The 15,611-nt window shown below is 39.7% G+C and overlaps 1 protein-coding gene across 1 annotated transcript in view; it reads left to right on the top strand.

Moving 5' to 3' along the window:
* LOC307155441 (uncharacterized protein) overlaps positions 1 to 15,173 on the top strand; it is a 39,147-nt gene extending 23,974 nt beyond the window's left edge. Inside the window, exon 2 of the mRNA XM_079866052.1 lies at positions 12,947 to 15,173. Within this exon, the coding sequence (XP_079722178.1) occupies positions 13,141 to 14,124 (984 nt within the window). The 5' untranslated portion in view covers positions 12,947 to 13,140 and the 3' untranslated portion in view covers positions 14,125 to 15,173. The remainder of the gene's footprint in view (positions 1 to 12,946) is intronic.
* The last annotated feature ends 438 nt before the right edge of the window (positions 15,174 to 15,611 follow it).

The raw sequence follows: 15,611 nt of genomic DNA on the forward strand, positions 1-15,611 counted from the left end.
GCCTCCGTAAGGAACTTGCTCTCTCTGGTTGATGTGTGTGTGTGTGTGCGCGCGCTCTTCCGGGAGAAGTGCCCATACAAGGAATTACGGCCGTGATGACTATAAGGGCCAAAAAATGAACTCGACAATTCCACATTTACTTAATTTTTTCAATTACGCATGAAGTCAACTGATCACTTTTTACAGTGACAGTACACAGTTACAGTATATATTTTATTTTTTATCTGTTAATATTAGTTGATAAAAATACAACTGTGCATGTTAGTTCACAGTGCATTAACTAATGTTAACAAATGCAAAATTTGTATTAGTAAATGTTGAAATTAACATTAATTAGGATTAATAAATGCAGTAGAAGAATTGTTCTTAGTCCATGTTAACTAATGAAGTTAACTAATTTTAACAAATTAAACCTTATTGTAAAATGTTACCAAAAAGAAAACATTAAAAATATGGTTAATTAAAAAAAGTAAAGCACAAATTTGATTGATTAGTATTTTGAACCTTTTTTTGCAAAATGCAGACTAGCTTTGTTAACCGCTATAGCGAAAGAGACAGCACTGCTTCAATAAATGTGTAATGAATCTAATCATCTTAGTAATCACTGCTTAATATGAACAATATGTCCTTGTTACAAAGTAAGAAAGCTTTATTAAGCATTACTTTAGCTGTTGTCCTGGATTTGACCTTTGTTGATTAAAATTAGATTGAACACAATCAGGCATACAAGTGTTACAAAAGCACTGCAGTAATTGGCAATTAAGACTTTCTTGAGGAGCAGGTGTGCGGAGCACAACAACGAGTAAATCCAGCCGGCGTCGTGTATGATGCTGTTGTTAATTCCCCAAGCTGTGTGCTGCTGTGTGTTTGAAGCGTACGGGGAGGATCTCTGGTCATTATAGGCTGAGGTGTTGTCTTGGCATTTGGGAATTCTGCTGAAGTAGTCGATTTAGCTCAGAGTGACCCCAGAACATCACCCTACCTCTTCATCTCCCGGGTCTCTCTCTCTTTGCTTTTGGTTTATTCACAGGTCTCTTCATTTATTGTTTGTTTATACTTGTCTTAGTTCCATTTGAATACATTTTTGTCATTATCATACCACCACCACCACCACCATCATAACGGATCTTTTTGCTGTTCGGTTGTCATTCTTCTTAATTGTAGCGCCATCCAGCGGAATATGATCCGTCTCTGTTTTTCCTTCAACTTCTCTCTCTCTCTCTCTCTCTCTCTCTCTCTTTCTCTCTCTCCTCGCTCTTTCACTCTTTCCTCCAAATTTCAGTGTTATAGTGTGTGATAGTAAAAAATGAGCCGTCTTTAACAGGGGGAGCTAAGGTTCTTTTGATTGAAGTGAGTGATTTTCACAAGCGCACCTGCGTAAAATTGATGATGATGCTGTTGAAATCATTTATTACAACTTTACTAAGATGAATATGAGCTGTGTTTTCTCATCATGCAAATGCAGGCGGATAATAAGGCCTCTCTTTCTCCGGAGACAGAAAGCGGGGGAACTTTTCCATCTTTCCCTCCATTTTTGCCCCCTCCTCATAGTTTCTGGTTTTGCTCCAATGAAAAAGATATCATTTCTTTCTCTCCGCAAAGTGCGGCGAGCGCTCTGTCATCTTCGACCACTGCATTAGGTGATAGGCAGACAAAAGGAGAATGCATTATCGGCGGCGAGGATCAGATTGGGAGCGCCGCAGCTGAGGCCTATCAATCATCTGTCATGAGGACTCAGGAAAAGCACGCTTCGGATTCCACATCGACTGATCCTGATCGTTGCGAGCAAGCTCGTGTGCTGTACTTTGCATGACCCAACCTGTAAACATCATCCAACAAAAACAGCACCTGTCACTTTCTTCAGGCACCGAGGCACACAAAACATTCGCTGCGGGAAATGTGCACATTCAACAAAAGCGCAACTTGGTATTCGGATCTTCAATTCGTTCTGTATTACAGCTCCAACTCAATGGGTGGTGATTATAGTGTCATTGTCTCTTCGTTTGTTTGTTTGTTTATTCATTTTCTTTATGAGACTTCCTCATTCCTCAGCTTCAAGTTAATTTAGATGCCCTGCTGAGGTGCTCCTATTCCACTTCCAATATTAAAGACACACCTCATCATGTTGAGCTGCCCTTACTGCAAAAAGGAGAAAAACAAATGAAAGAGACAGAGAGAAAGAGAGAGAGAGAGAGAGAGAGAGAGAGAGAGAGAGAGAGAGAGAGAGAGAGAGAGAGAGAGAGAGAGAGAGAGAGAGAGAGAGAGAGAGAGAGAGAGAGAGAGAGAGAGAGAGAGACGGATACTCGTCAACTGAGGTTAGCATGAGCGCTTCGGCCAGGAAAACAAATGAATTTGATTACAAATGCACTACAGAAAAAAATCATTAGTCCAGGCGGGTGGAACCGCACAGATTTGGAATACAAAAAGGACATTAAAATGGCCTCAGCAAGACAACCAATCTGAAAATGTAAATGCATGCGAGAGACAGTTACAGACTGTAAGTAATTACCCGAGAGAAGAGAAGCAAGCAGAAAGGTTTACATTAAAGCACTGAGGAGGTCATTACACCATAGCTGAGGTTGAAGCTGCGCTTTCTGATAATGTTTTACACTTGGCTCCTTTGGCAATGAAAACAAAATATTTTTAGCAAACTATTCAAATAGGATTCCTATTTGATCTTACAGGACATAAAATGTTTTTAACGACTTTTTTACGTAACATTTAGTTTTCTATTAAATTGTAATAATATTTCACACAACATTACTATTTTCACTGTATCTTTGATCAGATAATTGTAGCCTTTTCTACTTAAATACACACATACTGTTTAGTGTGTTTACAGTGTCAGCACTATGCTGTATGAGTTACAGGAACATATGCAAAGCTGTTTTTTTTTGCTAATATGCATGCCTGTTTGTACATTTACTTGCTCTAAACTGTTAATGTAAACATACTGTGTGTGTCACGATATGGGGCCTTCGGTTAAAGTGACAGTTCACTGAAAATTCTAGAGTGTAGAGTGCAGTATAAGTGCATCCACATCCTGTGTCGGAGCTCTTGCCCACATAACTGGCTAAAACAGTACTAGATTTCCTCACACAAAATTATCGTATGACTTCAGGAGGCTTAGAACATACTTTTGTGGTGCGTTGTTATGTTTGTTTAATGTCATTATGTGTAATATAATATGTGTTTGCGTAATGCATACACTACCTATGCACTCACAAAGTTACATGCTGAACAGCTCATGGGAGGATACTGAACTGTGACTAAGCACTAGACCATGTATGATTAGTCTTAACCCCATGCTGTGGGAGACGGATGAGTTGAAACTGTGCGTCTCTTCACAGAGAGAGAAAAATGCACAATAAGCTGTCAGAGCACAAGGGTGATTGGCTCACAGATGAAGAGGATCTTGTCCTGGTAATATTAAGGATTACAAGTGCTCAGCCCCCTTCAAGTGAGTTACTGCTCCATGTCGTAGACCGCGCCACTGCTCTGCATGGCTCCTCAGTCTATTGTTCATTTTAAAAGTAGGCCTATATCAGCTTAAGAACAATAGATTTTTTCAGCAACTTAATGCCCGTCTTTTATGCACTGCAATTGATTCTGATTGGCTTGATATATATATATATATATATATATATATTACCTGAGAGAAGAGAAGATAATCCAATGCTGATTTGCTGTTCAAGAAGCATTTCTTATTATTATCAATGTTGAAATGTGCTGCTTAATACTTTTGTGGAAATATTATGTGTAGTTTTTTTTTTTTTTTTTCAGGATTCTTATAGATGAAAAGAAAGAAAAGCATTTATTCAAAATAGAAATTCTTTAAAACATTACACATTTAATGCCACTTTTTTTTCAATTTAACACATCCTTGCTGAATAAATGACTGACCCCAAACTATTGAATGTGTCAATCTGTTATCAACAGGTTTGTTAAGCAGTTCTTCTCTGGATTCAATCTATCTGTGAGAAATGTAAAATGTTTAGGGATTTTCCATCCCTTCACCCAACTTCCCCTCTTTCACTCTATCCTCTGAGATATTTAATTTATCAGTGCACGATGGTCTCTCTCTCTCTCTCTCTCTCTCTCTCTCTCTCTCTCTCTCTCTCTCTCTCTCTCTCTCTCTCTCTCTCTCTCTCTCTCTCTCTCTCTCTCTCTCTCTCTCTCTCTCTCTCTCTCTCTCTCTCTCTCTCTCTCTCTCTCTCTCTCTCTCTCCTCCATTTCCCCAGTTCTCCTTTTTTTAAATGTTTTTCTGTCTTCTTATCAGGATAATAAAAGGATCTTAAAAGTGTCTGTACAGGCTACATTTTCTTATGCTTCTGGTTATTGCATTGCAAATTTAGGGCCCCTCCGGAGTCCAGTAAATCCTTCAACAAATGTCTTCGAAAAAGTGTCTGGAGGTGACGAGACGCAGGCCTGGGAGGGATGAGGAGAAAATAGACTGCAGTGCTGGAAAATGACTTTTTCTCTTTTCTCGCTCTGCTTCTTTCCTTCTTTTTCTTCTTCTGCCTCTCTCTCTCTCTCTCTCTCTCTCTCTCTCTCTCTCTCTCTCTCTCTCTCTCTCTCTCTCTCTCTCTCATTGGCTCTCATAGATCATTAGAAGGTTTTAATTAAAGGTTGGAGGATTAGGCCAGTTAGCCACAGTCGTTTGTATTTTTTTTTTCTGTACTCTCTCTTTCTCTTTTCTTCTTATCTATGCTTCAGGTTGTGCTGCTATTTAAGGACCCGATTGAGGAAGAGGATGTAAATACTGTGAATGTGAAACTCATATCTGTGCATGTGTGTGTGTGTGCGACTAAGGTAAGAGTTCTTGGCACTGTGTGGAGTAAGCGGCCCTCGATAATAAGGCAGCACTGTGATCAAAGACATCCACCCACGTGGCTTCAGATCTAAAGGAGCTGGTTCCCTCCGGGTGAAGCTGACTGCAGGGGAGACCCTCACTCCGGGAGTAAAGAGCTGAACGAAAGCTGCCGTCAGATCAGCGCACGCCCGCAGGGGGTCTCACCTCAATCGCTTCCTACTGTGTTCACCTGGGGGCAGGTGAAGTCACAGAATACCCTTAAAATGCAAATCCAGACCATTCTTGTACCATACAAATACTCACGTTATATAAACATTTAAATTATATTTGCTTTTTCCATTGTCCATATAATGAGACGTACAGAACTTTCTACTAGGAAGGGCAAGTGACATTAATACAAATATATCAGCCTGATCTCATGAAATGCACCTCTATAGCACACATTGTATTTATCGTGCAATTTATACGCGAAAATCAGTTTTCGCGTGCATATGATACACACTTTATGGCGTATAATATGCAATATGCACATAAAAATTCATTTTCGGGTATAAATTGGACGATAAATACAATGCGTGCTATAGAGACGCATTTCATGAGATCAGGTTGAATATATATATAAAACCCCTCATGTCAGGTCATATATGTTTTTACATTTCATGCCGATGAATTGCAGTGCTTGTGCAAACATTTCCACATCACTGATGCTTTCTAAACAGCTGCTTTCACACCGCAGTATTTTTTGTTGTGTTCATTTTGTTATTGAGAGGAAAGAGTACAGCACTTGTTCATCTAAATGGTGCTCTCAGCAGCATGGATGGCGTCGGGATGTTCGTTAACAGTATATCGCTGCAAAGTAGGGCTGCAACAATGCATCGACGCATCGATTACGGTCACATTATTTACGCTTATCTCGAATAATGCCGGCTACTGCTCCCGGGCACGGTGAAAATGAGAATCTATCACACGATCCAGAACACGATCATCAATAGTGTGGGAATGCTGTAAACCGAGGCCAAATAAAATGGTGCTTTGTTCACTCTGTAAAGCTGAAATGGCATACCAACTGCTACGAGCACCTTAAAAGAAAACATCCTGGGACTCTCCGACCTCAAAATGACGAGCCAACTGCGTGAGTTTTGGGAGTTGTTGATGCGTTCGTGTTTCTGTCAAAAACTCATCGAAGTCTCTTTAGAGCTAAAGCTGTCGGCTAGTACGTCCTTGTGTACTAGGTAATAATGCTAATGTTAATCGCTAATGGTGCAGATCTACTTTATTACAGCGACAATAAAACTGACTTTAACTTATAACTTCAACTTTAATCTTGCAACAATGTTTTCAGTGCATTTGCCAGTTGTTAGAAGTTGTGTATGCACAGGTAGACTTTAAAAATAAATTACTAACGTTAGATTTACATTAACACTAGGCAGTAAGCTAGTGTATGTGAACCTTTTGCACATAAATACAAGTGCATTTTCGTTTACTATTGACTAGTTAATTAAGTAAATCATACTACCAACTACGGTAATAAATAACATATTATAGTAAACAACACACTTCCTAATTAGGCCTACACTGTGAATGTATACATCTCACATTTTATGATAAATAATATCATTAGTTGAAAATAAAGTTTAAAATGCTTCCTGCATTCGTATATTTCATAATAAAATGACACGAATACACTACCCTTTCTGAAATACAATTATTTGTCATCATTCATAGATTTCACATTAAAATAATATACAGATACAGCTGATATATTGTTAGCATTCATAGATTTCATGTTTAAATATGTTACTGATGTTATTTTTGTGTTTAAGATGCAAAGCTGTGTGCAAGATTTCTTTCATCAAAAGGATGTCACTGTTTCAAAGTATTTTTTTAGAAAATGATTTAATAAAAGTTTGAAATACTAATGATAGAAGTTGTACTTATTATTTATTGGAAAGTTAGCCAAAGGATGAATCAGCTAATCCAAAAAATAATCTTTCAATTAATCGGAAAAATAATCGTTAGATTAGTCGACTAATCGAAAAATAATCGATAGATTAATCAGCAACAAAAATAATCTTCAGATGCAGCCCTACTGAAAAGGTATTTCCAACTTATTTTTTACCCCTAAACGAAGGAAGAAAAAGATCTTTGCCATGTGCATATCGGGGCCTTGGCTTGAATCACATGCAGGGGCTGTTTACGCAACAGCGTTTTCAAATAAAAACGTTTTAAGCATATCGTTGTTGTGCAAACGTACCCTCAGTCTCTCGTAAATTACAAGTGTATGAGTGCGAGCATGAGCAGTAAGTTGCTGGCAGCAGTTCACTTAACGGCCACCGGTGTCGCTCACAGCAAGGGTTTCTGAATTCTACATCTAGCCACATTAACTAGTCTTATTTCATTGACAATAACAACAACATCAATAATAATAATAAAAAAGTAGTAGTAGTTTTTATTTTGATTATTATTATTATTATTATTATGAAGAAGTAGGAAAAGTAGAAAAAGAAGTACTATAGTATTATTATTATTATTATATTTTTCTATATGACTGAATCGACCAGGCTACAGGTTACATGTCATTTTTCAGGGTCGGATCAGATATGGCTCTTTAAGAAAAAAAAAGCACATCGTTTCTGAGAAAAGTTTCTGAGATTTTGAGAAAATACACTTTCAAACTTTCAAGAGCTGATTCAAAAACACCTCTTTAGCTCTCCCTCTCTCACTGTCTCAATGTGCTGTGAGCGCCGTCAGAATGCAGGTGCGAATGACAGTGCAGTATGGCAACGTTTGATGGCCTTGACAGCCTGTCAGAGGGAAATCACTGCCACATGGCTCTCTTTCTCTCTTGCTCTCTCTCTCTCTCTCGTGCTCTTTTTCTCCCTCTATCTCTGAATGGTTGAAGGGTTGACCCTTTCAGCTGGCCCCGCTGGTCACGTCATCACTGTCTCTCTCTTGCTTTCACTCTGACAGAAGACATGAGCCACTGGACACGCCAGGGACCGGACAGGTGAGGCCCACTGAACACACACAAATGCACAAAAAGAACACACACATCTCACACAAAGCTGCTCACACGCACACACGCACACACACACACACACACACACACACACACACATTGGCTTTCAGACTTTTAACCCTCATGTTTTGTTGAAATTGACTTCTACAGTTCTACTTGTACTGTTTGGACTCTACTGTTAAAAAATATAATACATTATTATAATGCTCATCTGATAAAAAAAAAAATTAGATTATTAAATATTATCCCTACCTATCATTACATTGCTTCTGTTTGGATTTAATATAACCCTCAGAATGAAAATTAAAAAAAAAAAAAAAAAATTTAAAAAAAAAAAAAAAAAAAAAAAAAAAATAAAATAGCAGAAGTGGTTCTCTAAATTGTGTATACCAATCAGACACAAATATGTTAACATTCATGAGGTGATTTGGACAGTTAAAATCTGTTAAGTTGAAACTGTGTTTATAACAGTTAGGAAAAGTGATGTAGCATCAGCCTAAAACTTGTATCCGAGCTATTAAAATAGCCTTGGGGTGAGAACAGAGCATGGGGCAACAGAGCAACACTCTCAAACACGCATAGCAACACGTCCCGCCCCCTGCGTCTGTCTGAGCAGCTGGAAGGGATGAACGGTGAAATGGCAGAGCTGACTGACGTTTGGAACATCCTCTGGCTGCTGGAGCTGACAGACAGACAGGTAAAGCACAGACAGAACCGCAGTCTACAGCACTGACAGACAAAGAAGGAAAACAGGGAGCGTTTTAGGGAGTTACTTTTGGACATGGAGCAACAGGAGATGAGATGTGTCTGTCTCTGATAGAGATGATGGAATTGCCACTTGCTGTGACAAAATGAGAGGATTAACATCATGTACTGCTCATGTCTTTAATGTGCATGTGTGCGTGTTCAGAAACAAGACATTCCTCAGAGCATTATCTTGGGCCCCCCACAGAGAAAGAAACATCCACTGTCATGGTCCTTTTCACCATGGTAAAAGCACAAGAAAAGGTGCTCGATACAGCTTATACACCTCTTTCAAATAAATTACACAGGCTTGTCTGAGTGCTTAGTTTCATTCTGTACACATTTTTGTGTATTTGGTTTATTTACAGGAGAGGCAACTGTATTCTACAACTGAAATTATTAATATACTACTTATAGTGACAACTACAGTATAACTGTCAACAAAACTTTCAGATGATAATGTACTGCTATGTAGCCTTTATTGTCCCAATAGGGCGGCATCCATTTAATAATTTTAATAAATATAATCATTTCTATTCTATATTATTATTGTATACCGTACACTTATTGCAAATAAAATACTGATATTTTTCCATAGTGTAAATAGAACCTATTACTATTTTTACTTGGTGTAAATAGCATATCGCTTAGAAAATTTAGTGCAAATAGTCACTAATTTAAAATGTATCATTATACATACATATATAATTTTTTAAATATTATTATATAACAGATGGTAATTACGCAGGTATTATAACTATACCAGAAACTCCAAGACAGTCATAAATGCATGTACATATTTTGCTTTGAAAAGTATGGCAAAACATTATTGACTGGTTTGTCATAAAAAAATAAAAAATAAAGTATTTTTCCTTAATAGAGGTAGTTCACCCAAAAACAAACATTTGTATTAAAGGTCCCATGACATGCTACTTTTTGTAGGCTTTAATATAGGCCTTAGTGGTCCCTAGTACTGTATCTGAAATCTCTTTCCAAAAATTCAGCCTCGGTGCAGAATTATAGCCACTACAAGCCAGTCCCAGAATGAGCTTCCTTCAGACAGGCCGTTTCGGTGTCTGTAGCTTTAAATACTAATAAGGAGGAGAAAGGCGGCGCAAGGTGGAGGGTGGGTGTGGCCTTGACCATCTTGCGCAACGGTACCGTGGCGTGCATGTTTACGTTGGATATAGCAATGGCACGAAGACACGCAGTCTTTCAAGCATTTCAGTTTGACCCAGAATCTGATCCGGATGGAGAAGCAACGGATGAAGGAGTTGCAACTCAGCGACTCCAGCAGGACGTTTCCGAATGGTTAGTTTAAAATATTATGTCTGGATACGGTACTTTATTCGGATGGTTTACAGTTATTATCATGTAGCTAACGCGAACCTACTGTTGCCTTTTCATGAGAGATCTGTAACGTCTGTATTTATCTTATTACAATCAAGCTCTGCGATCTTGAAATGCGGATATCGCGCGCGCCATATAACCAACAGGAAAACGGTTATCCAAATAACAAAGAAGTGTACAACACTCGCGTTACAGTGTGTGTATTCACACACATAAACTGCATAGCTGCATAGCTAATGTTACAGCCACATTCTACGTGTAACAATCTAGGTAACCATAAACAGTAAAGCAACACACTTATATATCATTAGTTGACTTACTTGTCCGAGGTGTGTAGCTGAGCTAAAGAGAGTGATCCAGACTTTAGTTTCAGACGTTCAGCAAGCCCAGCTCTGTATTGACCCTTCGGTGTTCATTTGTACATGAGCAATTGTTATGCATCGCTCGCTCAAAAGCCATGATATCTCTCGTGGACAAACTAAAATCGCGCGCGCGTGTTCCTACTTCCTATCGCATTTTCTCATGGGCGGAAAATATTCTCTGGGCGGGCAAAGCAGAGAAAGGGGAGGTAACATTTCTCCTTATAACGTCATAAGGAGGAGATTCAAGATCAGCCCGTATGAGCTTCCATTTTCTCAAAGGCAGAGAAAGATAGCAAAAGCTCGATTTACACCGATTGAAATTTCTAGAAACTTGGGGACCATATACAGGCTAGGGGAACTCATATTAATGTTAAAAAACCTCAGAAAGTGAAAATTTCATGTCATGGGACCTTTAATTTACTTACCCTCATGTCGTTTCAAACCTGTATGACGTTCTTTCTTCTGTGGAACATTGTGAGAATGTTTGTTCCTCTACAACTGTGCGTCAATGGTCACTAAAACTTTTTGGTTACCAACATTCTTTGAAATATCTTCTTTTATGTTCCACAGAAGAAAGAAAATCAGGTTTGGAACGACAAGAGGGTAAGTAAATGATCACACAATTTTCATGTTTGGGTGAACTGTCCCTTTGAATGACAAAGATTTGGCAACCATAGGTCATGGGAAAACATGTTTTTCCAAGCCATTAAAATACATGCTGTATAGGATCATCAAATCTAAAATACAGCAAAAATGCAGCACAGTAGATCAAGTGACTGTTCTGTCAACTGGCCCTAAACTCTCTCACACTGGCAGACCATTCTTATTGATCAGCCCTGAGCACACTGCTTTGGTTGATTATTTCCATAATTACAAAATCAGGTGTGACACCTGCACTCCATACACAAACAAAACAATGTTATATCTAGAGGATTCACTCCAGCATTTAAATGTTTTGTGTGACATTAAACAAAAAAAAAAAAAGTTGCAGTGGTCTCAAGACCACAATCTCCAAAATAAACAAAAACACCTGACAAACCCACTGCAGTGTCCAGATCACATAGGCAGTACACATTTCCTCTCTCTGATAAACACGCTCATCAAACAACCCTCTCAAAGCATGCAAGGATGAATTATACTCCGCTCTCATAATCCGGAGGTCACAGTGGCATTGAACTTGATTGAAATGAATGAGAGAATTAGCCTGCAGTCACTGTGATTCCTGCCTTTGAAGCACCTCAGTCCTATTGGCAGCTTCACAAACAGAGCTACAGATGTCCGTCTGTCAAAGGGCCTGGAGCTGCTGCGTACTGGCTGAGGGCGGACAGACAGGAGGTTGGATCTGCGCAGTATTTCTGAACAGATGACAGAGGTGAATTATTCACATTGTTATGGAGGGCCCCTCTCCTCCTTCATAAATCTCCCTCTCCTGATGGAAACAATGGCAGACCAGGGAGAGGGGGAGTGATACCTGCTTCTCTCTCAGTTTAACAAAGACCATCTAGCATCAGAAAATTCAGAAAACAGAGATAGTAGCAGTATGTTGCATGTGGATAGCTAATCCCACGATATTAGACATTGACACAGTCAGTGACTTCTTGAGGTAATTTTTAGAAGTATTAATGGAGCTTGACTGCAGAGCAAATGGAACATTTCATTTTTGGAAAACAGGTGAAGCAGCAGAGACGGGGTTAAGTTCCTGCCTCATGTACTCGCGGCCAGAGGCTGTTTGTTTCTTTTTAAAATGGGCGACGCGCCATATGTGGAGGTCATTAGTCTTGACAAAAAAAGAAATACTGTCCTTCACTTATTATAAAGGACAATGTGTCAATGAGGAAATTAACTTTTTTCCTGTCACACTTTTTGTGTCCAAAGGACCTTGAGTTTTTCCTCTGTTGCAGTTTCCAATAAATAGGACAGCTTTTGTTTGTAATATAGGAGAAACATGTCTACAGCTGGCCACTAGACTAATCAGTGAGAACAATGCAAAGGGCATGCCTGATAAAGTATATTTAAAAGTATATACATGTCAGGTTTTATAATATAAATTTTAAAAATCTAATAATATAAAAGAAAAAAAAATTGTAAAAATGCTTGTTTATCCCTCAGTCTCTGTAGCTTTTTAAAGTAAATAAAATAGATGAATAATAAAATAAAATAGTCTGTAAGAGCCAATTTAATGTCAATAATGTGTACATTATTACTGTTTGCTTATAGTGTTGATTTTGCAAGTACTAACTGAAACTATCTTTCTTTGAGAGGCAATTCTGATATTTCTTTTGTTTATACAGTATATATTTCAGTATTATTTCCTATGTTTTCTGATGTATAATTTCTGTTCTGTTTCTTTAATTGTTAAGATTGAACTTGAACAGGTTCAGGCAAGGAAAAAAGGGAGAAACAGTTTTCTTACCGTTTTGTCTGTCATTTATGGATAAAATGTGTTTAAACGTTTAAGGTAACACAAGATAAAGGCTTAACAAGTATATCATAGGATGCAGGAGGCAACAGGATTTTTGTTTGATTAAACTTGCACTTGTTTATGTATCTTGACTGACTTCTGTGATGAGTAAGAACCCATTTTCCTGTCACTATAATACAAGTGAAGTTAACCTAGGACTTTGCATCTACACTGTCATTAATCTATCCATTAGGAAGGAAGGAAGGAAGGACGGAAGGAAGGACGGAAGGAAGGACAGAAAGAAGGAAGGAAGGAAGGAAGGACAGAATGAAGGACAGAAGGAAGGAAGGAAGGAAGGACAGAAGGAAGGACGGAAAGAAGGAAGGAAGGACGGACGGAAGGACAGAAGGAAGGACAGAAAGAAGGAAGGAAGGAAGGAAGGAAGGACAGAATGAAGGACAGAAGGAAGGAAGGAAGGAAGGAAGGAAGGAAGGAAGGAAGGACGGAAAGAAGGAAGGAAGGAAGGAAGGACAGAAGGAAGGACAGAATGAAGGACAGAATGAAGGACAGAATGAAGGAAGGAAGGAAGGACAGAAGGAAGGACAGAAAGAAGGAAGGAAGGAAGGAAGGACGGACGGACGGAAGGACAGAAGGAAGGACAGAAAGAAGGAAGGAAGGAAGGAAGGACGGACGGACGGAAGGACAGAAGGAAGGAAGGAAGGAAGGACGGACGGAAGGACAGAAGGAAGGACAGAAAGAAGGAAGGAAGGAAGGAAGGACGGACGGACGGAAGGACAGAAGGAAGGAAGGAAGGAAGGACAGAAGGAAGGAAGGACAGAAGGAAGGACGGAAGGAAGGACAGAAGGAAGGACGGAAAGAAGGAAGGAAGGAAGGACGGACGGACGGACGGAAGGAAGGACAGAAGGAAGGACGGAAGGAAGGAAGCAAGGACGGACGGACGGACGGACGGAAGGAAGGAAGGAAGCAAGGAAGGAAGGACAGAAGGAAGGACGGAAGGAAGGAAGCAAGGACGGACGGACGGACGGACGGAAGGAAGGAAGGAAGCAAGGAAGGAAGGAAGGAAGGACGGACGGACGGACGGAAGGAAGGACGGATGGATGGAAGGAAGGAAGGAAGGACGGAAGGAAGGACGGACGGACGGAAGGAAGGACGGAAGGAAGGAAGGAAGGAAGGAAGGAAGGAAGGAAGGAAGCAAGGACGGACGGACGGAAGGAAGGAAGGACGGACGGAAGGAAGGAAGGACGGAAGGAAGGACAAAAGGAAGGAAGGAAGCAAGGAAGCAAGGAAGCAAGGAAGGAAGGAAGGAAGGAAGGAAGGACGGACGGACGGAAGGAAGGACGGATGGATGGAAGGAAGAAAGGAAGGAAGGACGGACGGACGGACGGACGGAAGGAAGGAAGGAAGGAATCTGTAGATAGACAGGTAGATAGAGAGACAGACAAACAGATAGCTAGAAAGATAGACAGACAAATAGCGAGATATATAGAGACAGACAGACAGAGAGAGAGAGACAAAAAACTTTGCATTCACAGATTCCAACTTTACATTTCACAGATCTCTTTACTCAGTTTTGCTTTTTTCATCTTTCAGTAAGGATGTGACTGCTGACATAACAAACATACACAATCTCGCCAGCGACTCATCAGCGCATCAAATGTTCCCGAGCCCTCTTTTCTCCGTTCATTCTTAGCAACAATTACCAGCGGCTGATAGACGCGGGCCCCTCCACAGAGCGGCCCTCACTGTAGATTGCCAATTTGGACGTTTGTTTTTCGTCTCCTTTTCTTTTACTCATTGTTCTCCTCTCAGGCCAGGCTACTGTCAGGGGGCTCGCAGGAGGCTGTGGTGCCGGGTCCCGGGCCCTACAAGAACGAAAGGGTGTCAAAACACATGGACCAGACCATTTATCATGTAATCTGGAGAGCGAATGGACGGGGCACTATCAGCAATCTGCTATTGATCCGTTGCAGCAGGCCTGCTATTGTTCATCTGAGGAGCAGGACTGGCACACAGCATTAATGAAAGAAACTAAACAATGCATAGCAATCAGAGACACAGATTCACAGGCTTGGCAAGAGATGGGGAGAGAAACAGGAAGAAAAAGACAAGAGGGAAAAGTTTGAAAAGAGAAAGTTTGGGGTTATCTGGGTGACTGTGTGTGAGCGTGTGCGTTATGAGAGAGGTGGTTAGAAATTCGATTGCATTCTCTCGTCAAGCAGCAGCCATGACTAAGAGTCGACCTGAGGAGCCGACCCTGATCCAGCCCAACATTTTTAAAGAACAGCTGCACTTAGAGATGGAGACACCCTCATGCACCATTACTTCAAACCGCATCTGTGTTTAGCCTCAATTAAACACCATTATTACACCATGTGCTGTCCTTGGCACTTTCGGCATCCAAAATATCTAAAGAAGATTGATTTGTAGACCAGGCGATCAAAATTAAAATGACAAAAATCTTTCGACCAAAGCAGAAAAAAATGCACTCCACTAAAACCTGGCTGAACTCTCATATGTAGTGTTTGGAAAGCTTAATTAATTTTAGTGAATCGGTTCGTTCAGATTGTAATGTAATGGATAAAAAAAATAAAAAAAGTATTCCCTGATTCTATAAAGAAGTCTCTGCCTGGTAGTTGTGTCTTTATTATATTAATAAATTATTATATTTTTTTTACATTGTTCAAAAGTCAAAATTTTGTAAATAAACAATACAGTATACAATATGACTGCTTTTATAAACACACATACAAAAGTTTGCCATCTTTTTTAACCCTTAAATGTATGAATGTTTCGCCAATAAGTTTTACATATTCGGGTCTTTAGCGACCTGGATCTAACACGGATGGACCTGTCGTGATAATATAAAACTCTCCTGATATTAGAGTAACAATTACAGAAGAA

The sequence above is a fragment of the Squalius cephalus genome (assembly GCF_949319135.1).
Source record: "Squalius cephalus genome assembly, chromosome: 3".
Taxonomy (NCBI): Eukaryota; Metazoa; Chordata; class Actinopteri; order Cypriniformes; family Leuciscidae; genus Squalius; species Squalius cephalus.